General features: G+C 32.3%; 1 protein-coding gene, 1 long non-coding RNA gene and 1 pseudogene across 5 annotated transcripts; 1 reads left to right on the forward strand and 2 right to left on the reverse strand.

The window, feature by feature from the left end:
- Positions 1–4,045: 4,045 nt before the first annotated feature.
- Positions 4,046–11,024, forward strand: LOC107909959 (RNA demethylase ALKBH10B). 3 transcript variants are annotated; one of them, XM_016837676.2, is made up of 8 exons: positions 4,046–5,139; positions 6,703–6,828; positions 7,196–7,293; positions 7,709–7,826; positions 9,155–9,274; positions 9,413–9,525; positions 9,624–9,778; positions 10,044–11,024. In XM_016837676.2, exons 1-8 carry the CDS (start codon positions 4,533–4,535, stop codon positions 10,753–10,755), a joined length of 2,049 nt encoding a protein of 682 aa, XP_016693165.1. In that variant the 5' UTR covers positions 4,046–4,532; the 3' UTR covers positions 10,756–11,024. The 3 variants fall into 3 exon arrangements, with proteins under 3 accessions (XP_016693165.1, XP_016693163.1, XP_016693164.1); XM_016837674.2 differs by having other exon boundaries at positions 4,119–5,139; positions 9,149–9,274; XM_016837675.2 differs by having other exon boundaries at positions 4,119–5,139; positions 9,152–9,274.
- Positions 11,025–11,598: 574 nt separating this feature from the next.
- On the reverse strand, positions 11,599–12,629 carry LOC107907926 (purple acid phosphatase 3-like; annotated as a pseudogene).
- Positions 12,630–20,208: 7,579 nt separating this feature from the next.
- LOC107944793 (uncharacterized) lies at positions 20,209–24,065 on the reverse strand. Of its 2 annotated transcripts, XR_005910629.1 has the most exons (5): positions 23,742–24,065; positions 23,318–23,453; positions 22,665–22,717; positions 20,560–22,568; positions 20,209–20,474 (listed from the first exon to the last, which is right to left on the reverse strand). It is a non-coding gene; the product is annotated as an uncharacterized lncRNA (long non-coding RNA). The 2 variants fall into 2 exon arrangements; XR_005910630.1 differs by having other exon boundaries at positions 20,560–22,717.
- Between the last annotated feature and the right edge of the window lie 2,028 nt (positions 24,066–26,093).

Raw genomic sequence — 26,093 nt, forward strand, 5'->3', positions numbered from 1 at the left:
ACATCAAAATAGGGTGAAAAAGAGGTTAAATTGGACTGATTTTAAAACTTGGTTTATTTTCTTTAAAACAATTCCTATTTTGAACCCTTTTTACAAAATAGTCCATATTCAAAATTAAAGGTCTTTCCTACTTTATTTTAAAAAATTTATTTGATTTTTAAAAAGCTATAGTCGAAATAATTTTGGGTTACCACACTTCAAAATTTTCGAACCTAATTTGAGCCAAAATTTCTAATTTACCCTAAAAACTCCTACGCCGAATTTTGGGGTGTGACAATTCTCCCCCTTTAAAAATAATTTCGTCCTCGAAATTCCCTGCTAACACATCACTTGCTTAATCACAAAATATGTTATTTCTACTTTTAAAACAACTATCACACTTTCGCTGCACACTCTGATTCCTATTCTCTTAACTTCCTATGGCTTTTGTTGAAGATCTTATTCACTACCACAAACTATCCTACGGTAACTTTGCTAACATTTTCCTCTATTCACTACGACATTCTCGTCTAAAGAACTCATAACTGTTGTTCCTAATTTAATAGTCTCTATTGGAATTCTCTACTTATTAGCTAATACACTCAGAATATATGAATACATTCACACTCACATTGATATGTCTACGAGGCATATCGAATCTAACCTAACATACACAAACAAAACCAAATGTGTGAGTGGCAGAGAAATGATCCAAGGCATATTCCTGCAAGAAAACTTTAGAGTAAAGGCAATGTGTTTCCATTCTTACCCCACATGCAATTCAATCAAGGATATTTTCAATCAATTTAAGTAATCAAAGTAACTTAAACACGTGGGTTTCTAGATTTTGGATGTTTACATGACTTTATTGCTCTTAGAATTTATGGATATTAAGCTTGATATGTTGATTCTTGTTCAGACATTTTCGATGTTTTGAACTATTATTATAGTAGTTTTGACAATTGTTTGATGTGGTAAAAGTTACATGTTGAATTGATATTTGGGTTTTAAAAATGATACTTGAAGTAATAAAATCGATACTTTTTGAAATGTACCGATATTTTCTTGGGTTTTTATTTTAGATGAGCAACATAATGCTAATTTGGTACCAATTTTTTGAGTGGTATCAATACCATCTAGGAGAATTATCGATATCTTTGACTCAGTATCGTACCTATGTGATTTCTTTAGAATTTTTTATTAGTGGCTTAAAAGCATAATTCCTGTTTTAAATTCGTTCCATGTATGTTTAGCATGCTTAAATGAAGGTTATGATAAGTTGACTTAAAATTCAAATAAATAACAAAACAAATATTGTTCTCTTACTTTTGAGATGATTTATAAAGCATGTGATATGTGATGGTGGTGTAGTGTTCTATTACTCGGGCTTGGCGACCGAGCCAAGTATAGGGTGTTAAAATACCCTTACTCTAGGTGTCGTTCTCGCTCATTTTTGACCTCCGCCACCTCCATACAACATTTAAACACACGTTAGGCCTCCAAATGACACTATTGTCCAATTTGGGACAAAAAATAGACAAAAACGAGATATTTTCACTTATTACCCAAAAATATGAAAACAACAAAAATAACAAAAAAACTATACTAAAAACTCTTCTTTTGCTCAAGAAAAAGATCCTTAAGCGCGTTAAAAAAACCTGATTTGCCACATCAATTTGTGGCAGATCAGGTGCCAACAACTTGACTCACATGCCCTTGTGTGTAGAAAGACAAACAACTTTATGAAACAATTTAAAGAGTGGGTTTTAATTGCAAGCGTATAATGTCAGTTGTAATTTTTGTAGTGCCAATGTGACACTCAAGTATCCCAAGGATTGAACCCAAAGGATTGCCAAGTGGGTAAATGTGTTTATCAAGTTAATCACAAGTTAAGCAATTACTAATCTAATCGAGTCAGAAATTATTAGTGCAAGCCTAAATAAAATTTTTTATAAACTAAAAAGAAACTAAGCTAAACTTTTTCCCTAATATTTTAGATAATGTAAATGCTTAAATGATGGTCGACTGGTTAGTTGAGTGCTAATTAAACTAATGAACCTACAACGATTATATTGGTTTCCACTTTTAGTTAGGATTCTATTCTCGGTCTCATCCTAGACTAAAAGATACCACCTAAGATTACCTCTTGGTCTCACTTAAGCACGATTATATCGAACTATCTAAGGATAAACTCTCATCTTGGTCTCATTTATCTATGTTTTCCGCTAGAGGAGTCAATTCTAACGTATTAAGCATTTCGATATAATCGAACAACTAATCAATCAAGAATAGACATTAACTTAAGCTAACAATCAACCAACCGTCCAATAATTTAGCACATAATGAAGATTAACATCCAAACAAATATTTCATTGAACAATTAATAAGCACAATATAAAGATAAGGATAAGAAATGCTCATTTAGATGTGGAACCAATGACAGCTAAAAGCTTCCTCCATTTTCATTTACAAAGACTTTTACAAGAAAGAAGAAAGAAAACTACAAGAATAAAATCTACTCTAAAAAGGAAAAAGAAAACCTAAACTAAAAATGAAAAGGAAAATCCTAACCCTAACCTAAAATTAAGGAAAAGATGATAGAAAACAAAGAAAAAAGAGTCTCCCCTTTTCATTCAACTAAAAGTGGCTTTTAAAACTGGTTATAACCCTATTTTTATGACCAAAATATCCCTATATGTCTTTTATTTTATTGGTGCTTTAGGTGGATAAAAACTACCTCTAATGTCATTTTTGTTCCCTTCAAACAACGATGTCGCAATACCTATGCTAGCGGCATGGTTTCCATTCAATTTTGGATCACCAACATGCTCCTACAACACTCAATCACTCATTAGGGTCCAAATGGCACCCTTGGCCAATTTAGGTCTCAAAATAGGACAAAATAAGCATAAAATGCTTGAAGAACATATTAAAGCTAAAGAACAAAAAATAAATGAAAACCATGAAAAAGACATTAAATTACTCGAGAATAAGCTCATTAAGAGTGTCGAGGAGCCTAATTTGAGATATCAAATTACAACAGATCAATCTTACACGTGGTGAAAGTGAATTCTAGAATTCGTGTGTTTGTTACTAATATCCGCAATAAATATGATTACATTATACCTTATTACAAAGCATGAGTTGCAAAATAAAAAATAATGAAAAAATGTATAATGAATAGGATAAATCGTATAATGATCTATGACAATGGTTAAACATACTAAATCAATAAATCTCAAGTAACATCATAAAAAATATTCCATAAGATCATGGTTTCATGGATGAATCTTTCCTCAAATTGTTTCCATTAAGTATCAATGTTGATTTTTTTTTTACAAACATGTACCGAAAAAAATAAATTATCATTCAAAATTTAGATACATTTTTGCTTTTTCTTTGAAACCTAGAAAATCCTGTGGAGATCATTTTTCAGACTTTTGATCGAAGGTGTGAATTCTACAAATGTTCCACTTTATTTCTTCTCAATAATCCAATGATGGATTAGGGTTCTTTTTAAACCATATCATTTTTGAAATGTTAGTAAAATAAGATGAATGTAATTTGTGTTGTTGAGGGATTATCCAAATTCGTTAACAACAAATTGTTTTTTTGGAACATTTATTTTTCATTTCATCAGTGTATTCCACACTACTCTATTATATTAATTAATACATTAAATGGATGAATGCTTTTTAGGGGTTTAATTAATTTTTAAAAAAGTTTAGTGATTGCCTCCGCCGTTAAATCTAAAAATTAAGTGAAAATACATACTTTGAATATCACACTATTGCTTGATGGTTAATGGTGTTCACTATTTCGAATGTGATTTGAGTTTGAGTCGTTTGAGTTTTACCCCTGATATTGTAATTCAACAAAATTAAAATAAAAAAATTCTTTATATATAAAACATCAAAATAAACTTTAACCATAAAATTTTAATATCCTTCAGTTTGCGAATTATGAATAAAAAAACAAAAGATTATGCATGTGTGATTCAGCTTCTTCGCACATTGTATACGTTCTTAAACCACTCTATTTAAATCTCAAAATATACATATAAATCATTGAAAAATAAAAAAAAGTTTGGACTCTATTTAAGCCCACCCACATGCGTAACGAAGAAGCAATTTTTTTAGTTTTGTTTTTCCTTTTTCAACTTAAAATAATGAAAAAAATCAAACCCTAGATGTGTTTTATTTTAAAAAAATTGAGCATTGACACTCCCCATCTTCACGTCACACTTCTCTTTTACTGTAACTTCACACGCCCATCACACAACAAAAGAAGAGCATTCCAAAGACTTAGCTTCCAGATCTGACTAAACTAGACCACCATTTTCTCCTTACTTTTTTTTCTCATTCTAAATATTTTATTAGATCCAATTGGAATCGAAGATTAAAACTCAATTGCTAAATTTTCTTTCACTCAATTCTATCTTATTTTAAATTAATTTTTAGTGTTGGTTGGATTTTTGGGATTTGAATTAGTTAGATCTGAATTGGGGGTATTTTAAATTTCTTTTTCCTCGATTGGTTAGGGAGTTTTTCTCAATGGCAATGCCATCGGGAAATGTAGTTTTATCTGATAAAATGCAGTTCGCTGCTCCTCCAGCTGCAGGAGCTGGCGGCGGCGGAGGTGGAGCTGCTGGAGGTGAGATCCACCAGCACCAACCTCGGCAATGGTTCCCCGATGAGCGTGATGGCTTCATCTATTGGTTGCGAGGGGAATTCGCCGCCGCCAATGCTATGATTGACTCTCTTTGTCAACATTTGCGTGAGGTTGGAGAAGTAGGGGAGTATGAAGCCGTGATTGCTTGCATTCAACAAAGGAGATCTAATTGGAACCCCGTGCTTCATATGCAGCAGTACTTTTCTGTTGCTGAGGTCTCCTACGCGCTTCAACAGGTCTCCTGGAGAAGGAGACAAAAGCCTTATGATCAAGGGAAACTTGGGGGGAAAGAGTACAAAAGATCTGGCTTTGGGTTTAAGGGGCATAGGTTAGAGGTGGCTAAAGAAATGCAGAATTCTGGCGTGGATAATGATGCGAATTTGACTGTTAACACAATTTCAGACAGAAACGATATGAAGACTGAGAAACGTGATGACAATAAATCGGGTGGGGAGGATAAAGTTTCAGTAGTCTCGGAGGATATAAAAGGTAACTTTTGGTTTATGTTTCTTTCTTTATCTTTTTTATTTACGTTGTGTGAACATTAAATTTTTCAGTGAATGTTACCTTGTATTCTGTATCTTTTTATGTTTGGTTTTTGGTTTCTGATTGGGATGATTGAAAGTTGTATTTCTAAATGGGATTTTGGGTGTTGATTTTGTTGACTTATCAACTATTTCCTTGATTAAAAAGCTTGGTGTTGCCATATACATGTTTCTTTCTTGGATTAGACATATTATCCCAAACAAGAAATTGTTTATTTAATGTTTAAAACAAGCTTTCTTATTTGGAAATTGCTATCAGATTCTCAATTTCCCGCTTTGACCTTAATATGTATATACCTACCTAATTGAAAGTTGCACCATTTGTTTGCAAGTGGATTTATATAAAATTAAAGGCAGGTACTTTTTACATCTGAGAGTGGCATAGTGGGAGATGGGTGAAAACAAAATAAGAGGCATGCATTTAATAGCTAGTCTGTGCTCTGTTTTGTGTATGTGTGTGTGGTACTTGGATATAATAAGTTATTTTTATGTTCAATATAAACCAAAAGTTAATTGAATGGCATAGGTTAAAAACCTCATCAACTCCTTTCTGTTCTAGAAAAAATCATACCTACACCCACTTGAGAGATGGTTGAGAGATGGGTGACAGAAAAATAAGAGATGTGCATTTGATAACTATTCCGCGCTTTGTTGTTTTTCTTTCATATGGTTTATTATGGTAAATGATAATGTGAGATGCATAATTAGTAACTTTGTACATGGATATAATAAGATATTTTTATGCCTAATATAAACCCGAAGTTAGATTAGGATAAATTAAAACCACATCAATCCTCCCTGTTCAAGAAAAATCAAACTTTACACCCACTTGACTTCACCCTCCAAGTAACACCTCTCCCTCCAATAGTGATCCACTAATTCCTAGTTGATATCCATGGCCAGCTCCCAAGAAAAGAACAACAGTTAGAAGAAAGGCTGGATTTGATAATGGCCATATCATACTTCAAGAATCTAATATGTTTTTCACCCAGATCCATTGGGCCTCAGTCTAGAGCACCTTTGCTGGTAAAAAACTTCCATTTATATAGAAGTCACAAGATAAGGTTCATATAAAATTTGCTATTAGTTCTATGTGCACATGTCAGGGTGTACTTGATGCGATAAATAACTTCAAGTTTCATATTGTGTAGAATATTTATTTGACATGCTTTTATCTTCAGAGGAATCCCAGTAGGAACTTGACAAATTTCATTAGAAATGTGTTCTGGATGGGGTTTAATGTTACAGGTATCCCAATAGGCAGTCATTCTGGTTTAACTTTATGTTCCAGGTATTTTTTATTTGCTCTTAATGAAGGTTTTTTGGATACAATTTCAAGCTTTTCTTAGCCATAGCACATTGGATAATAATTAATGTTCCATAGCACATTGGATAATAATTAATGTTCAAAAGAAACTTCGTTGACACCCATTAATTGTAATTATGTGTTGTTCTTGACAATCTATGTTTTGCGATTTACATTCCTTGTTTTGGGCTTTGAACCCAGATGCTGCTTCTAAGCCTCAAGCTGATAGCAGCTTAAAAAAGTCAGGGAGTTCGGTAGGAACTATACCTGGAGACACGGAACCTGGAACTGAGGAAGTAAATGGTGGGTGCACATCCAGCTGTAAAGGTACATCCTTTTACTCTGGTGATTTGTTGCTTTTTGCACTTAGAACGTCTTGAAAGTTGAAGCTGCACTATGTATGATATCAGTTGCTTTAATTTTTATGTGCACCAGATTCCTTTTCGCATACACTTGAACTTACCCAAATTTATCTACTTATCTATTTAAAGAAAAAAAATTCCTCTGTTTCCTGTTTAGCTTGGAAAGTTGAGAATAAACTGGGTAGGGCATTTAGTTGTTGCACCTTTAGTTCAACTGCTGCACCATATGATGAACCAAGTCATTTTGATTGCTTTGAATAATTCCTTATGGTTTGACATTTAGTTCCACTATGTTTTGTTATATTAACAGTTTTTCATCTATGATCTTTCAGTGAATGATTTACATTCTGCCCAAAATGAGAGTGAAAAGCAGAATCTGGCTAAAGGTCCAAAAAATTTTGTTGGTAATGAGATGTTTGATGGAAAAATGGTAATTCTGTATAACTTTTATGATGATGCTTTGTGAAATTCTGGGGGGACTCATAGCAGGGGTGAAGCTAGAATTTTTTTTTGGGGGGGGGGGGCGGGCGGGCGGGCGGAATTAAATTGTATATTTTTACGATAGTAAAAAAGCAATTTCACCATGTTAATAGCCTATATCTTTATAATTTTTAAAGGATTAAATCAAATTTTTATCATTTTGGGGGGGGAGAAAGTGCATTTACCATTACTAATTTAAAATTTTATAAACTATAACGGGGCCTAAATAGAAAATTTTCCATTTTAAGGGTGGGGGGGCAGGGCCCCTGCCAGCCCCCCCGGATTCGCCACTGACTCATAGCTTCTTGTTTCTTTTTTCCCCCTATTCTGTTTCTACTTCTTATGGGCAAATATTTTCTTTTAAGGTCAATGTTGTTGATGGGCTTAAATTGTATGAGGAACTGTTGGATGAGAAGGAAGTTTCAGATCTTGTCTCATTGGTAAATGACTTGAGGGCTGCAGGGAAAAGAGGGCAGTTTCAAGGCAAGTTCCCTTAAAATTTCCTTCTTTTTTTTTTCGGTTCAGCTAGAAGGAAGTAATTCAATCCAAATTGTATTTGATCCTGGAAGCTTCTAGTTTTTTCCTTGCTTAACTGACTTGTCTATTTAGCTTGGTAGAATTTCTTAGCTGTTTTTCAGTTTGACGTGTACTTCAAATGCATGCTGCAATCAATGTCGTGGTTTTGAATATAAGTGACTGGAAAAGCATGGCTCATCCTTGTTTTAAGCAAATATTGTTTAGCGTGCTTACTTGGCATGTTCTATTGGGAAACCTTGATCTGCCCAGTTTTGTCAAAGGCACAAGGTGCTAGAACCCTTATATTGCCTCAGGTGCAAGGCACATAAAAAGTGTTAGCTTGCGTGAAGTAAACCGCAATTTGTTTATGTGTGAGTTTTTGCAAGTCTGTGTGCATATTTTCTATATAAAGCTTAATATATATAGTAAGCTCTAAAGTGTGATCTAGTATCTACAAAACATGCAATTTTTCTATTGGTCAATATGCATGATTTCCTTATGGTCAATGTTTGTTGTTGAATGCTCAAACATTGAGAAATATAGAGAGTGATATTATCCCTTTCTTGCTAGTACATGTATATCAAATGAAAAGTACAGTGAAAAATAAAAGAAATTAAAGAGAAATTTAATTAGGTGGGCTACTTTTTATGCCTACTGCCTTACAAAAAAAGCGCTCCTAGGCGCATCAAGCGTGCACCTGATCAAATGGTTCTCGCCTGGAAGGTTCTGAGGCTTTTTGTTGTATAATGCTAAGGCGCAAGGTGTAGGTGCGCCTAGGTTCTTGACAACACTGGATCTGCCAACTTTTATGAATTTGTCAAAAGCTTGCAATTAAGTAGGACTAGATGGGGATTGGGTCAATGTTATGTTGTGTAGTTTAGTGATAATACAGCTAGCTTCCTTTCCAGCCCACTTTATAATTATATCTGGACGGTAAATCTAGTATGTTGATTTTTTTATATATTTTATTCTTAACATTCTTGTAGTCAGCATGTTACAAATGTTTTGATCAGGTAGAAATAGGGTGATTTTTTTAAGTTGGCTCCATCATTGCTTTTAGGGTTTCTCTATTTTGAATTTTTGACTGTTTGAAATGAACTTTATTTTACCTGCCTTGGATGAATAAGATGAGTACGTTGTTTATTTAAATGATGAGACAAAAGGAGTTTAACAATTGGATGCTGTTTTAGTCTGGTAGTTTATTTTCTTGGATGCTGGATATTCTCAAGAATTGTATTGGGGCATTCAAATATCAGTAATAGCTGAACTATTTTGTGATAATTTACAAGAAGCAGGTCAGACATATGTGGCTTCAAAAAAACCCATGAAGGGACATGGCAGAGAGATGATTCAATTGGGCCTTCCAATTGCAGACGCACCTCTAGATGATGAAATTGCTGCAGGGACTTCCAAAGGCATGTTTCTATGATGACCCTTCTCCTTGATCCTTCCCCACAGTTCAAAACACTCAAATGCACACTTAAAGTAATGGAATATACATTTATTTATTTTGATGGATTACTTCCTTTTTAAGTTTATTGAGCTTTTAGCAGATCGGAGAATAGAAGCTATTCCTGCCTTGCTGCAAGATGCTATTGATCGATTGGTTGACTCGCAAGTTATGACTGCAAAACCAGACTCTTGCATTATTGATGTCTACAATGAGGTAGGTAAAGATGCTCTGATGGTTTTGTATAGATTGAGCTGAACTTTGAAGCTAATGGTATGGTGTTCTGTTTTTTCCTTTCTTGCTTTCTTTCCTAGGGGGATCATTCAATGCCTCGTATGTGGCCACCTTGGTTTGGAAAGCCTATTTGTGTCATGTTCTTGACCGAGTGTGACATTACTTTTGGAAGGATGATTAGCGTTGATCATCCTGGGGACTTCAGAGGCTCTCTAAAGCTTTCTCTTGCACCTGGGTAAGTTTTTTTACTGTTTCTCTGGATCTCCCACATTCACAACTGTTTGATGCGCTTTCAAATTGGTGCATGTATAGAATTGAATAATATGTTTAGTTTTCTGGGTTACTAGCTTTGAGCAATTTAATTATTAAGTAAATCCTACAAAAAAAAATGGAATATTTCTTCTAGGGTATATAGTCCCGACTCCCTGTACTCTTGCAGCACTGATTCCTTAGAGTTGAATTGGATTCTTTTGTTTCATACTCTTTAAACTACCATGCAGATCTCTCCTTGTGATGCATGGAAAATCAGCTGATTTTGCCAAACATGCACTTCCCTCTGTCCGAAAGCAACGCATACTTGTTACATTTACCAAATATCAACCAAAAAAATCCATGTCTGACAACCCAAGGCTTCCTTCACCTTCACTTTCTCAGTCTTCACAATGGGTTCCATCGCCTAGTAGATCACCCAACCATTTTCGCCTCTCTGCTGGCCCCAAGCATTATGCAGCAATACCAACCACTGGTGTAATGCCAGCCCCACCAATTCGACCACAAATTCCGCCTTCAAATGGTGTTCAACCATTATTTGTGCCCACTCCAGTTCCACCTGCAATTCCTTTTCCTGCTTCAGTTCCCATTCCTCCAGGTTCAACAGGGTGGCCGGCTGCTGCTACAAGGCATCCTCCACCTCGTCTACCCATTCCTGGCACAGGAGTTTTTCTACCTCCTCCAGGCTCCAATTCAGCATCTCAACAGTCGTCAACAACTGCAACCGAGCCCAACATTCCTGTGGAGACAACTTCCCCCCCGAAGGAAAATGAGATTGAGTCAGGGAAAACCAATCAGCATGCAGCTTCTCCTGAAGTGGGGTTGGATAAAAAATCTCCAAAGCAGGACTGCAATGGAAGTGTAGATGGAAGTGTGAGTGGGAGAGCTATGGTGAAGGAAGAAGTACAATGTGCTGAGAATAGTGTCAAGCAAAGCTGCTAATGCAGTTGTGAGAGAGAGAAAGAGAGAAAAGCAGTTAGGCTGCAAACTCCAATGAGTTAAAAGCAAATGTAAAGAGCGGCAACAGTCGAGACATTTGGCATTTGATACGAGTAGGTGGGAGGGGGAGCAAAGGGGAGGGAGGAACTTCTCAGTTGTCTCTGCAATCCTTCATGTTGTCTTTTCCATTTCTTTTTTGCTGTCTTAGTATATGAACACACTCACGCTAGGTGGAAAACTCCATTCTTAATATAACTTTTGCTTCTTATTCATATCTATCTGCTTTACAATTTTCATACTCTGAGATGCCTTGCCAAAAATCTGCAAGGCTGGAAACATGTAATAGCCCAATCACATACATCATCAAATACAAAAATCCATAGCTGCTTCTTTCTTCCTTCTTTTTTTCGGAAGTATATTTTTGTTAGTCATGCATTAAAAAAAACAGAATTGTGGGTCATAATATTAATAAATCAAAATGCACTATGCTTGGATTTAAGAGGTTTATGACAAAACAAATGTAGTTGTCAAGAAATGATTCAACCCAAAATCAATGAAGTTGGCTTGCTACTCATCCCTCCATTTCTTTTTACTTGTCAATATATTGAAAGAAACCCAATAAATTTAAGTAGTTTATGAAAATGGGTTACAATGTTCCAAGGCAGTTTACATTTACATAGCAGAAGAAATTAGCTTGGAAGTGATCCATTTATAGATTGCATTGCCAAAAACATCATAGAATTTGATATCAACATCGGTCTCAGTTATTTCAACTGACATGAAACCTTGTCCATCGTAATAGAATTTCATTTCTTGTGGATTCCACCTGTTATTAACATCACCCCTTCATGCCTTTGATCCACCTCCACTTGTTAAGAATTGAATCGAGCTACATTTTTTAGGGGGACAGGAATCAATTTGTGTGATTCAAAATTTACAAATACATATATATATATATATATATTACAATATCAAATAGTAGTAGTACCTGTCAGTGGTGCTAATATGCTGTAAGCAATGATCATGGCCGTTAATATAAAGGTCAACATGGTATGCCTAGGAATTAAAAAGGTTTTTTAAGTTAAAATTAACAACCAAACAACTTTTAACATTAAATTTGTATATTTTTGTAGATAATTAAATGAATACCTGAAGGATAGGAAGAAGATGAATGGCTAGCTCATGAGTGTTGCCATGGTGCCCAGCACTTTTGATTGTATGGTGACCCACTACTATCTTCCATTTTGCTGTGATTCTCTAAAACCCGATTTCAATTCCTATCAAACTATTCCATTTTAAATTTTTTTTCAAGAATTATATTAAAATTTATTGATGCTTTGGAAAATATATTTCCAAAAAGAAAGTTACCAATAAAAGATTGTTAATGTAATGGAGTCTAGGTGAAATGCCTTTCCAGTCATAGACATGATCTTTTGGGTCAATGAAGTAGTTGGATACAAATGGAGTAGTGTCCACAAAGAAAATTTCTGCCATTTCTGCCAACAACAGAAAATGTAATATCTGTATATATACTAATAATAATAAAAATAAAAGGAAAGAAGATAGTATTAGGTTTAATTATAATATATATTTTTAATTAAATTAACATCATAGTTAGAATAGTTTAGTTTCTAATCATTAACTGATTATACATCAAATATCTCAATGGTAAATAATTTTAGTTAGAGAAGAGCAACTTGAGATTGGTTATAGAGTCCTTTTCTTCCCCAATCTCCGACCACCAAGAAGCTCAGAGATCCATCAGCTTTGGCCCAATGTTCCACCCGCTCAAGCTCAGCCTTTGCCGGAGGCGAAACAAGTAACAAGCCAAGAAGAAGAGCCCATAGGACCATAGCTTTTTGGCTTGAAACAACCATTCTTATGGAGGAAATGAAGGTTGGCAAACAGGCTACTTATAATTTATAAATGTGGTTTCCCAGGGGAGTGATCAACAGTAGTGTCATCCCAATAAATTAAAAAACAAAATGGCTCATAAAGCAACAACATTATACCCAAATTTATGGTCCACATTCTCGTACATAATTATATTTCTATCATTTATGCATTTTATTAAAGTAATACTTAAGTCCATCTGTACTTTGTCCTTTTCAGTATACTTCATATCTCTGTTTTAGCTTACGTTTTTTCAGTTTTTTATATGTAATGATTAATTTTAATAAATAATTATATATTAAATCACATTAGCCTATGTTTCTTCGTTAATATATGTAGTAACCAAATACAAGAAGATAATTATACATTAAACCTATACACAAACTGGGTTGGTTTAGTACATTTTATATCAAATTTGAATAATGATTTTTTTATTATTATCTAAAGTCTATTTCGTTCAATCCAAATACAAAATAAATAAGGTGTTTTTTTGAATAAAATCCAACTGGAGAATTTATTAAACAAAATAAGTTAATAAAACCTATCAAAATAAATAAAATGAAATAAAAAATAAAAGAAATGAGAAACAAACAAAGCAAACAATACATGCATTAAATCCAAAAAAAATATACATATAAAAGACTTGAATTAAAATGATTTAATAAACAATACATGCATGACATTTGTGCATGCTAAAATTTGGATCTAGACCATCAAAGTCTCAAGATCTTAACTTTACTTACACAATTAAAGCATCCTTAATTGCACCAATTTATGAATTAAATTAATAATAATAAAAAAAACCTTAAAACAAACTGAAAATAGTTCAGAACACACGTCGATGAGTTGGTTAGGCTTTACCCAATGCTACAGACCGAAAATAAAACCACATTATGTGATTCATTGATAGCATTTAAGTTTATATATTAGCAACGACATATTAGATATGGATCATACAAAAATAGTATTTAATATCACAAATGCTACTCAATTCAACTATTAAATTAAAGTAACAAATTCATATGGAATTATGAAATGTATAAAATAGATTAATTTTAAACAAGTATTATCCAGGTACTTTTTATCTATTTATTGTATTTTTTCTCAAAATACTTTTGATACATTTTATCAAAATGTTGTTTTTATGGTGTGACTTATGTCACGAGCTGTGGATCAAAGCCTATGACGAATGCACTCAGAACGTCTCATTGAGGTCAAATGATTAAATGGGGATCATTTGACTCACTTGAACTTGATGAGGAGCAACTTAGGGAATTTGTGGTAAAGTCTCTTGATTCCAGGAAGCAATGCAAAGAGTGCTCAATTCCACTGGGTATGGGTTGGCAGTGAGGGATGATGCTCTTAAGACTATGGTGATGACTTTGAAGGAACAAATTGAGAAGCTCAAGGAGGAGCTCATTATCTGCAAAGCTATTTTGGGTAATGGGATGTTGGCTATGACACCCAAACATAAGGTGGATGTTCCAAAGTTGAAAGAGTTTGAGGATGAGGTTTGTAAGACATGTGGACAACTTTTTATGGGGAATGGAGCAATTCTTTCATACTGGAGCCATCACAGATGATGTTACCAAGGTAAATACTGTTGCTATGTATTTCACTAATGTTGCTCTTTTATGGTGGTGTCGTAGGTTCACAGATAAGAAACGTAGAGGAGCTGCAATTGGGACTTGGGAGGAGTTTCAAAAGGATTTTTAAAGGAAAATTTTTCAAGAGCATGTCCAGGATGAAGCTTAGGCTAAGTTGCGCTGGCTTATGCAATAAGACATAGTTAGGACGTATGTACGAGATTTCAGTGAACTCATGCTTTAGATTTTTTATTTGGGTAAGAATGAGACATTTTTCTATTTTATGGATGGGTTGAAGCCATGAGTAGAGCAAGAATTGCAATGTCAAGGATTCAAGGAACTTACCAAAGCCGTGACCATAGTGGAGTTCTTAATTGATCTTGTTCTGAGGAAAGACAAGTTTAAGTAGTCCAAGCCTAAGAAGAAAGGAAATGGTGGGGGAGATGAATAAGGATTGGTTAAAAACAACAATGATGGCAATGAGAAATCACCTAACGGGAAGTGGAGACCTAAGAACCATTTGAGGGACAAGGAAAATGAAAAGAAGCTAATACAATGCTTCTTATGTAGATAGTGTGAGATTGCCCACAATGATCTATGTTTTTCACAACCTGTAAAGATGACAAAACGGAGCCTGATGAAGAGAGGGTATTGAGGCTTGGATCAATAATACTCAATTTTGCTAAAGTGAAGAGGGATTGTAAGTAGAAAGGGTTGATGTTTGTGGGTATCAACATCGCAAGCTAAATAAGGAGTGCTATTGTTGATACGGGGGCATTTGATTTGTTCATATCAAAGAAAGCGATAGGTAAACTTGATCTCTTAGTTAGCAAATTGACTAAGAGGATTAAGACTGTAAATTCTAAAGAGGTCCTAATTGTGGGAGTAGCACAAAGAGTTTGAGTTCCAGATCGGGCAATGGAAAGACAAGGAGGACTTAGAGATAATTTACTTGTATAGTTATGACTTTGTTCTTGGCTTAAATTTCTTTGACAAGATTAATGATCTATTGGTTCTTTTTGTTGATTATATATGTATCTTGGATAGTTGGCAACAAAAATGCATTTTGTTGATGAGTCGAGACATGAGAGGTGGAATCAAGGTATTGTCGGCAATTCAGCTAGCTAAGGATGTTTCGTGTGGTGAGAATATTGACTTGGTAGATCCGAGTGCTGCGAAGACCCTATTGGAAATGCTCGAGGTACATAAAATAGATATAAAGCTTGTGGCTACCACCTATGAAAGATGTAACAACCCATTTTTTAGTGATATTGGAAATGATAGTTTTGAAACCCTGTATTCTAACGATCGAGTCAGTAAATATTATTTATTAGTATTTATGAGTTTATTATAGAGTTATATTGAGTTTTGGTCTGGTAATTTTATTGAATGGGTAGTATTTAAGGTATAATGACTAAATTGTAAAAGCTATAAAAGTTAATAACTGTTGATTTTATTGGCTTGAAAGACTTAAAAGGTAATTATTAAGGTTTTGTGGGGCACTTTACCACTTTTTCCATTAGTGGCCGATTAGTGCATGGTTTGGATGAGTTTTATAATTAAATTCAATTAAAATGATAATAATAAAATAAAGATATCATCATTTTTCATTTCCTTCTTTCTTCCCCAACTAAAAGTATAAAGAACTAAAAGTATAAAGAAACCATAAGTTTTATTCAAGCTCATTCAACCCTCTTGCATGGTAAATAAACCAAACCTTTTTTTTGTGAATTTTTTTTTTTTTGAGATTGTTGTAGCTTGATTTAGCTATCCTGGGTACTAAATCGTAAAACTATTAAAGTTTTGAAATATTTCCATTGATGATTTTTGATGTTTTTGATGTTAAATGGTTTAATTGTAAGCTTAAAAATGTTTAATGACTAAATTGTCAAGTGAAATTTATTAGTTCAGTTTAGGGACTAAAATGAATATATTTTGGATTTGACATAAAATTTTAGTTATTACTGAATTTATAGGGCTTTAAAAGGATGTGATTGTAATTATATTTCAAAATGGGGCTTAAATGTGAAAGATATGATAGTTTTCGTTTTAAGGACTAAATTGAATAAAATGTGAAATTTTAGGGAAATTGTGAAAATGAAATTGTCATATACATTGAATATGTTTTAAGGTAATTGACACTTATAATTTGAAATGAATTATTGTATAGATTAAGATTTGAATCAGCTGGTAGATAATCGAAGAAAAAGAAAAAATTACAGATTAATCCCTGACACTTTGTAATGCCTCTAAAATCATGCTCCTAAATTTGTAATGTGTTATACTTGGAAAGTGTATAATTGAATTATTGAGTAAATGAAATAAATTACAAAGTGTTAGTGAAGGTATTGGATAATGGAGAAGGTCCAAAAAATAAATATATAAATAAAATAAAATATATATTATTTTATGATGAGATATAAATTTGAGGTATTAACTAAATTGAGAAAAAGTGAAAAGTGATGGGTCAAAGTGTGAATATTAAAAAGCTGAGGGGTTAAAGTATAAATTTGTAAAGTTAAAAGACTGAAAGAGCAAATAACCAAAAGTGGAAATGACAAATGAAAATATAAAATTTAACCGGGGGTAAAATGGTCATTTAAGAAAAATTACCAAAATGCCATTGTATAGATGGATGAATTATGACCATTAGATTTGCTTAGCCTTGAAGTATAAAATATAGAGCATTGGATTGTAATCATGATGTTGGTGATATTTTAAATAATATATATTAATAATAAATATTTTGATAATATTTTAATAATAAAATGATATTATGAAAGGGAGAAAAGGTGAAGAGTTTTCTTCATCCTTCTCTCCCCAACTTGAATGACAAATGAAGGAAGAAAAATGATTCCTTTTTTTACAATTTGGTCTTTGATTATCAATTCCACTATTTCACTTAAATCATGAGAATTTATATGAGCATCAAAAATAAAAATGGTAGTAAAGATCCTAGAGAGCATGTTTATCAACTTAGAAGTAAGAAACTAGTAAAGAGAAGTGAAGAAAAATAGATGAAAAGAGAAGGGTAGTGATGAAGAAAAATAGATGAAAAAAGTTGAGAAAGAAATGGAAGAAAAGCAAAAGAGAAGAAATTCTTGTCAAAAAAAAGGTAAGTTTTCAAATTAAGTTTACTTATATTTCAATGAGTTGAGTTAAATATATTGTGAATGAAAAGTATAAAATGTGTATTTTAATCTAAACGGTAGAGATAAAAAATATGGATGTAGTATGACATGATGAGACACCATGTTTTCAAGTGAGTAAGTGAAGATGATTTATAATTATGACATATATTAAGATAAAGAAATGAATATGTTATCAACATATAAATATAAGTGATTAACTTGAACAGTAACTAAAATAACTAATTTAGTGCAAAAGAACCGTGAAAAAGAAAATGTTTTTACTAAAACAATTTTTAGACAACAGAAGTAACTAAATTAGTGCAAAAGAACCATGAGAAAGAAATTGAATTAGAGATTGAATCAAATATTGAAATAAATACTATTGAGTCTAGTTTTTCAAAGAAGAAGCTTTGTAATCAATTAAATTGTAGATTATGATATATAATAATTTTTGTGAGACAATGTTAGAATGATTTTGAGTTCCCTTGTTCTAAATTTGAAAAGTCAATATAAATTATAAAAAAAAAAGTTAGGAGTTGAAATTTATATGAATAAAATCTTAATGAGTCTATTTTCAAAGGAAACAAACAAAAACTTAATACGAGACTTGTGCTGAAAGATAATATTTTTTAGTGAAGAAGGGTTAGAGCTTTCTAGTAGGGGAACAAGGGAAGATTTAAAGAATAAACTGTATTAATTGAATTAAGTAGAAATTTTAAAATTTTTATGGTAAAAATTTCATTGAGTCTAGTTTAAAAAAAGTGGATCTTAATTTCGAGTTTTGCAGGTCAATATATAAATAATTTAGTGACTGCTACTCTAGTGGGCAACCTTACTAAAAATATGGAATTAGTAAAACCATAATTAATGTTGCATATAAGAATGCTATACTATAAGTTATAAATACTCGTAAACATATATTATAGGGTGTGGAATGGAGACGAGGAGGAGGGAAAATAAAGAAGGGCGTAATATTAAAAAGTTGTTATAAATGATGGAATTGCTAATATGTAAGAGAAGTGTAAATGAATTGTTGAAACATTAAGTGAGTAATTATTTTATGATGACTTAATGAACTTTTTTATAAAACTTTAATAGTTGTGTTAATTTTATAAATTTGATTGAGAATTATATGGTGTTGAGATATAGAAATAGATACATGTGAATGATATGAATGATACATTAGTTGAATTGATTTGGAATATGTTAATTGAACAAAACTTAGGTGGTAAAACTTGAAATATGGAAAAATGGACGAAACAGGGTGCACATTGCGACGTCAAATGTACCACGTCGTGACGAGCTTAAGTCAATAACTGATATTGTAATGAGGAACCCCCAAATGTTGTGACAAGGGCTCGGGGTTGTAATTTAGTCTTGATTCAATTACAAATTGTTATGAGTTTCGTAAGAAGTTTGAATTGAATTAAGATAGGTTTTTAAATTATGTTGTAAACGCTATTTGGTCTTAGTAGTGCGAATAAAATGATGAAATGAATCGAAGTTAACAGTAGTTGATCCGACAATGAATGTAATACCTTGGTGTTGTGACTCGGCGATTGGATATGGGAGTGATATGCACTTCTACTATTGTTGTTTGTATCTGGTAAGTTCATACAGTATAGTTATGTATATTTATGTAACGTTTGTGGTTGAATTGTGAAATTATATTATTTGAATATGTTTTAAAATGTTTACAAATCGGTACAAAAGGGTGAGGAAATGATTGAATTGTAAAGAGTTGTGCTGATATGTGTATTGAATTTGGATGAATATAGAATATGATACAATTGATATGCCAATAGGGTTGTTAGTGTGCTGTACGAGTTATGTAGGTGAGATGATACTGATATATGGAGAATTCACAGATTGAACCAGAATCCAACATTTATTGTAGATTACTGAATTTGTCTCTATGAAAACCGTTGTTACTGATTGTCTCTATGGAGACTTTGGAGTATTTTGGAGGGAAAAATGTCTTATGACATATGATTCTTACGAGTTTAGCACTTCGTTGCTCAGGTGTGTATTAGTGGTATAGCTTGTTTGAGCAATCATGTGTGTTAGTGGTTACTCACATATCCGTGTCTATTTATTATAGTTCATCGGGCTAAATGGTTATTGTAAAAGAGATGATGATTCAATGGTAATATATATTGTGATTAGAAATAGATGTTATGATGGAATAACATGGAATTGTATGGAATGAAATGAATTAAAATGTTATATGATTGAATGTTATATACTGACCTGATATCTATGAAATGTGGTGATAGGAACATTGTATATTAGTTAATTTGTATGTTAATTTGATGGGAGGTGAGTTTTAATGTTTTAAAACCTATCACTACATCAAAATAGGTTTTAGCGGCGCTTTTTAGCTCTGCTAAAAGTATTTGCGGCGCTTTGACAAGCGCCGCAAAAAATGCCGCTATAGAACGCGTCGCTAACTTTTGCGGCGCTTTTACCATAAACGCCGCTAAAGACCAGTACCTTTAGCAGCACTTTTCCCACAAACGCCGCTATAGACCATGACCTTTAGCGACGCTTTTCCCACAAACGCCGCTAAAGACCAGTACCTTTAGCGACGCTTTTCACAAAAACGCCGCTAAAAACTTATCTTTTAAAAAAAAAAATTTCAAATAATATTTATTTCTATGATAAATATTATATTATGTTTTAAGGATAAATAAAAATTATTATTTAAATTAAATTTTATACAAAAATTTTAACTTTAAAACTAAATATAAATATAAAAATTAATGAATTTAAATTTAGAATTTAAAATAATAAATTAATAGCACAATTAAAATCCAAAAGTTACAACACTTAAGTAAAAATAAAAATTTAGAATCAAAACTAAAATAAATAATACATATGCAAGGTAATAAAATATACAATGCATTTTCTTAATCAAGTAAATCTTGGTAATAAAAGATATAATACATTTACTTAATCAAGGAAATCTTGGTAATAAAGTATCCTGAAGCATGGCTTCTTCAAAATCATCCTCATAACGATCCATTTGTCCCATGCCAATCTCAACAAAAATACCCAAGACATTCTTCAATAATGCTCGGTCTATCTGTTCTCCCTCACGTTCTTTATCAATCTAATAAAGTAACCACTCCTCTTAGTTTTTTTATTCAAAATGTGACCTATATACAATTAACCATGACACAATGATGTAAACTTACAAGGGCAATTACGACATCTCTGACTTTTTCATGCACTTCCTGATATACCTGAAATGAGTAAAACAGATCACACACAGTTAAAAGTATATGGGAAATAATAGGCAACTAACTCTCAAAATCCAGTTCATTACAGCAGAACCAGTATTGGATAAAGGTGTGCTTAAAGAACTTATGACAAACACAGAAAGTGCAGCATCGGTAATGTCACGACAAAAATCACCACTTATTTCTCGAAGTTCCCTTGCTTGAAGACTAGCTATTGCATCTGCTGAGCCTGCTGCAGGAAATTTAAGTCTCTGGAGATTCTTGCATCGCAAGGAGAGTGAGACTGCAGCTACAGTATCAAATTTGTAAGATCGGAGGTCCAGTGACCCCCATAAACAGGGCAAAGAACCTAAGAGCCTAAATGTTCGACAAGTTGATGCCAAACTAGCTCGATTTCGATAATTCAAATAAGAGAAGAGTTGAATAACTGTATCATCAGGCAAGGTTGTCCAATCAACTCCACAAACTGTAGCTGAATTCAAACATCCACTATCGAGTGTCTCCAAACTAATGTTTGTCTGATATTTTTCCTCACTACGTGAACATTTTTGCCTCACTCTTTCACTCATATCCTACAAGTTTTGGACCACTGCAAGCAAAGAAATAATATGACAAAATCACAGGTTCACTCAATAAGAACTCCAAATTCTCAAGGGAAAAAAATTCATAAGCTTGAACACAAGTAATCTTTCAATTGAAAAAACAATGAAAGAATTTCAATAAACAGGCTTCATTCTTTTCCCAAATATTACAGACCCAGCAAAGGAAAACCTCAAATTTCAAGTACTCATTTTCCCAGGAACTAAAAAATAAACACTGAAACATGACGATCAATCTTGAATTTCAGTAAACAGATAAAATATCTGATCAAACAAGCTTCATTTTTCCCACCTCAAAACTACAGAACCCCATTAAAAAGAAGTCCTCAAATTTAATCAACATTTAGTAAAACAAGCATCATTCCGTCAATTCCCACAGACCCGGAAAGTCGATTCTCCAAAAATTCAACCCCAGCGCAGAAAAGAGAAAGAAAGAAAAATTCAAAGTTTAGCATAAAGAATCAATGAATATACCTTTGAGATAGCAGAAATTGGTGAAAAGGAAAATTCTGTGAAACTGAGGAGGAGCTCAATATATGTTATACATACATATATATAGGGTCAGTAGTCATTACCCTTTGGCGTTTAAAATGTAAAAACAGCAGTTAAAGACAGGAAAAACCAGTATTGGATAAAGGTGTCCTATAATGTTCATTACATAAAGTGGCCGAAAACACAAATAACCACACAATGAATGAAGACAGACTCTACTAAATTTAACTTGCAAAAATATGAACTTCAATTAAATTCTTTGCTTTTAAGAGATTAGTGTGTCGTTAAGCTAGTTATGAAGCTTGCTAAGGAATGTGATTTTGAGGAGATTAAGGTTAACAGTTCAGTAATTATTGATGCTGAGAAAGCTAAAGTCGCCATGTTGACAACAAAAAAGTTTGCAGAAGCTTCAATCATTCTTAGTTTCGTGCCTATAAATTTCGTATTTAATAAGGTGCCTTAAAAATTTTGCATTGATTATATATAATAATATTATAATTTTCCTCAAAATATATAAAAATAATATTATTTGTGCATGTTATTTGATGAACAATGCAAAACAGATTTGTAACAGATGGATTCATAATTTAGCAGGGGGAAAAACAATTGCAGATCCAAGTGCAAGTATCACAAAATTTACATTAAGAAAACAGATATTTTGAATTGAAATTCAAGCCGCCAAAATACCAAATCAAATTTCAAATTAATTCAAGATCTAAACAGAAAAAAAAAACCATCACTAATTTAACCCAGATCTCGAAAAACACCAATAATTTAAAAATGAAATCAACAAAACCAAGAATTAATAAAGACATGGAAGAAGCTAGTTCACCTTAAAAACACCTTGGGGTGTTTGAGAAATGCTTTCTCCGTCTAATATAAAATAAAAAGAAAGATCAAAGCAGTTTCAACACATAAAAATAAGACAGATAAAAGGCAGAGAAAGAGGAATGTGGACTAGATTCATACCAAGTTAGAAACAGCAGTCTGTAACTTTGGAGACCAGTTAACCATGTAAGACCCTAAAAGAAGATATCATATCAGTTAAACTAGATTAGTTACTGAGACTAATATGGTGCAATTAACAATAAAATCAAATCAGAAAAATCTGCGCTGAGTTGTATAGTTGAATATTTGATAAATTAACAAACAAACAAAAAAAAGGTAGTTCCCACATCCTACCACCAAACACCAGAGAATATATTCAAGTCACCATGAAAAATAACTGTACTTGAAGTCCAAAAGAAAGCTTTTAAGTTTAAAACCTCCTTCCCTTCAGTCTTTTGCTCAGCTATTTTCAGACCAGACATTCTATATGCACATGTACAATAATAAGTACAGAAAAGTCTATTTACATCAGTTCCATGTTATACCAAGTTTGGACCAGTCAGTGACTAACTCAGACTAGATGTCAAATTGAACCATCAGTATTTCTAAATCAATACACTCTAAGGGGAAAAGATATATAAAATTCCTTTTAAATGTTAATACTAGTCTTTCTTTGTTGTTTTTCATTTGATATCATAATTTCTTCTAGATTTTTAGTGCACAGAAAGATAATATTGACATTCTTTTCTTTTCCCTATATAAAAGTCACAGAAAGATATATAAAAGTCACAGACCGATCATATCAAACTCCATGTCATCTTCATTGAGTCGAACCACTTCAACTCTAAAGTTGTTAGAGAATCGGTCAAGTCATGAACTATTATCAATTCCCATCGATGCATAAGCGCCAGAATATTGAATACTCTCAGTCTACAAGCAACAAAAGCCCCCAAAACATAAGACGTTTAATTATAATACAAAAAAAGAGACCCACAAATTTCAGAACCTTAAGAACAGAACAAGACAGATGATACAAAGAAACTAACCCAAAACCCAAATAGGGAAAAATGCTCCATTTTTTTAATTACCCAATTAAACAACCCCAAGAAACCACTGTTTCTTAACACTCCATATATGAATAAAAGGGTGTTCATGAAAAAATTTCAACTGAAGATGTGTGCTTTAGGTGATAAAAAAAAGGGGGTAAGAGAGAAATACATGGATAGGGGCGTCCTTATTGCATGAAACACGACTTCGTTGGAGTTCAAGATGCGGCGGAAGTTGACCCATTGGCACATCTGGCAAATCCCAGATTGAAAATTTCTTCTTTTCTTCTCCTGCCCTCTCTGCCATTGCTTTGTTGCTTAGATTTTGCTATTAGGAATTTAGGGTTTAAATGGGAACTGAAAAGAAAGGGGTTTTAGCTATCTACACGGTTGAGGAGAAACGCTTATGTTTAGGGATTTTGTTCTTTTTTGACAAAGAGAAAGCACAAAAGGAATTTCAAAAACCTTTTTGCTTTAGTAGCGGAGCTCCTTTAATTTGGAGATTTTAGGCGGAGAAATTTGGGAATAAAACGCGCCTTTTTTTTAAATGATTTTTGCGGCGTTTTTATTAAAAACGTCGCTATTGCTTATCTATTACGGTGTTTTCAAAAAATTATATTATTTTGAACAAAATGACACCGTTTTACTCTGTTAAAATTTTTTTATTTTGTATATTAAATAATAACTATTTTAATATTTTAAGTAAGCAAATTTGTAATTTTTTTGAGGGAAAGTAATATTCAAATTAAACTACTTTTTATATAAATTATATAAAAATGAGATAAATTGAAATATAAATATGTAAATATTTGGATAAAATTTAAATTTAAATTTACATTTAAAAAACAAAATAATAATAATAGTAAAAGAAAAAAACAAAATCAAGGAGACCAATAATATTGTATGTTGTTAAACAAATACACCCATCAAACTTTCTTTTTATAGTATAAGCTAAAGCTTAGATAATTAAATTATCAAATATGCACATGAAGCATTCTTTTCTCTTGTTTACATTCCCTTAATTAATTTTCTTGTTTACATTCCCTTAATTAATTTCAACATGTAAGCTTTAATTTGTTGACTTAAAAGCATCTTAAATCTTAATTAATACTTTGGATTGTCCCAAATTGAGTCGAGATCAATTTTTATGTCTAAACTCGACTCTTGAAAGGATTACTAAAAATTTTCATATTTGAATTTAAATGGAAAATTGTTATTAAATAAAAGATAATTATAATTTCATAGTTCAAATTTAAAACTCAATATATTTATTTATCAAATTTTTTAAATCTAATATTTAAATATATCAAATGGTTTAAACCATTTAATCTAAATTTAGATTAAATATTTTTAAATATAAAAACATTAGTTAATTGTATAAATTTTCATCGTTTAATAAATCTAAAGTAAACCTTAAATCCTAAACCATTTAATATATATAATTGATCTATTGTCTCTTAAATAATTTAAACTATCTCCTAAACCCCATCTCCTAAATCCTAAATCATAAAACATAAACTCTAAACCCCTAACCCCTAACCCCTCTTTTTACAATTATATAAGAACTTAATTAATATATAAATTAAAAAATACTAATTAATCTAAACCTTAAACCCTAACCCGACCTCGAATCTCTAAACCTTAAATTACTAACTCTTAACCCCTAACCCCTAACCCCAAACCCCTAACTACTAACCTCTAAACCTTATTTAATATATAAATTAAAAAACACTAATTGATTTAAACCCTAACCCGAATCCCTAACCCCTAACCCCTAACCCCTAAATCACAACCCTTAAACCAGAATCCCTAATTCCATAATCTATAAACCTTAAAACTGTAAATCCTAAACCGGCCTTAAATCCTAAATTAACCATATACCCTAAACCATATATATTAAACCCTAAACTATAATGATAATTAGTTAAATATTTTAAAATTAATACTATCGTGTCTTTTACAATTATATATGAAATTATTTAATATATAAATTAAAAATCAATCAGTCATGTACCCAAAAAACTTTAAAATTATTTTGAAATAATAGTATTTTAAATTTTCCATTTTTAACAAATATTTTTCTATTTTTTTATTTCAAATTATTTCTAAGTGTCATTATTTCAAATTTATCCATTTTTAACAAATATTCAATTAAAAATAAATAGAATTTTAATTAATATAAATAAACAAATTAAATAGTAATTAGACAAATAAAATGTTTTTGCGGCGCTTTTCCAAAAACGCCGCTAAAGACCAGAGCATTAGCGGCGCTTCTCCAAAAACGCCGCTAAAGACCCGAGAATTAGCGGCGCTTTTATAAAAACGCCGCTAAAGCCCCAAAAGGTCGATCTTTAGCTGCATTTTATGTAAAGCGCCGCTAATGCTCGATTTTTAGCGGCGTTTTTTACCCAAACGTCACTAAAAATGCCGCTAAAAGCCTGTTTTGGTGTAGTGTATGAACTTATTAAACATACTTGATGCTTACTTTGTTTCATTTTCTATTTTTTTAGTTGGCACTTTGCTG

The sequence above is a fragment of the Gossypium hirsutum genome, chromosome D02, assembly GCF_007990345.1.
Source record: "Gossypium hirsutum isolate 1008001.06 chromosome D02, Gossypium_hirsutum_v2.1, whole genome shotgun sequence".
Taxonomy (NCBI): domain Eukaryota; kingdom Viridiplantae; phylum Streptophyta; class Magnoliopsida; order Malvales; family Malvaceae; genus Gossypium; species Gossypium hirsutum.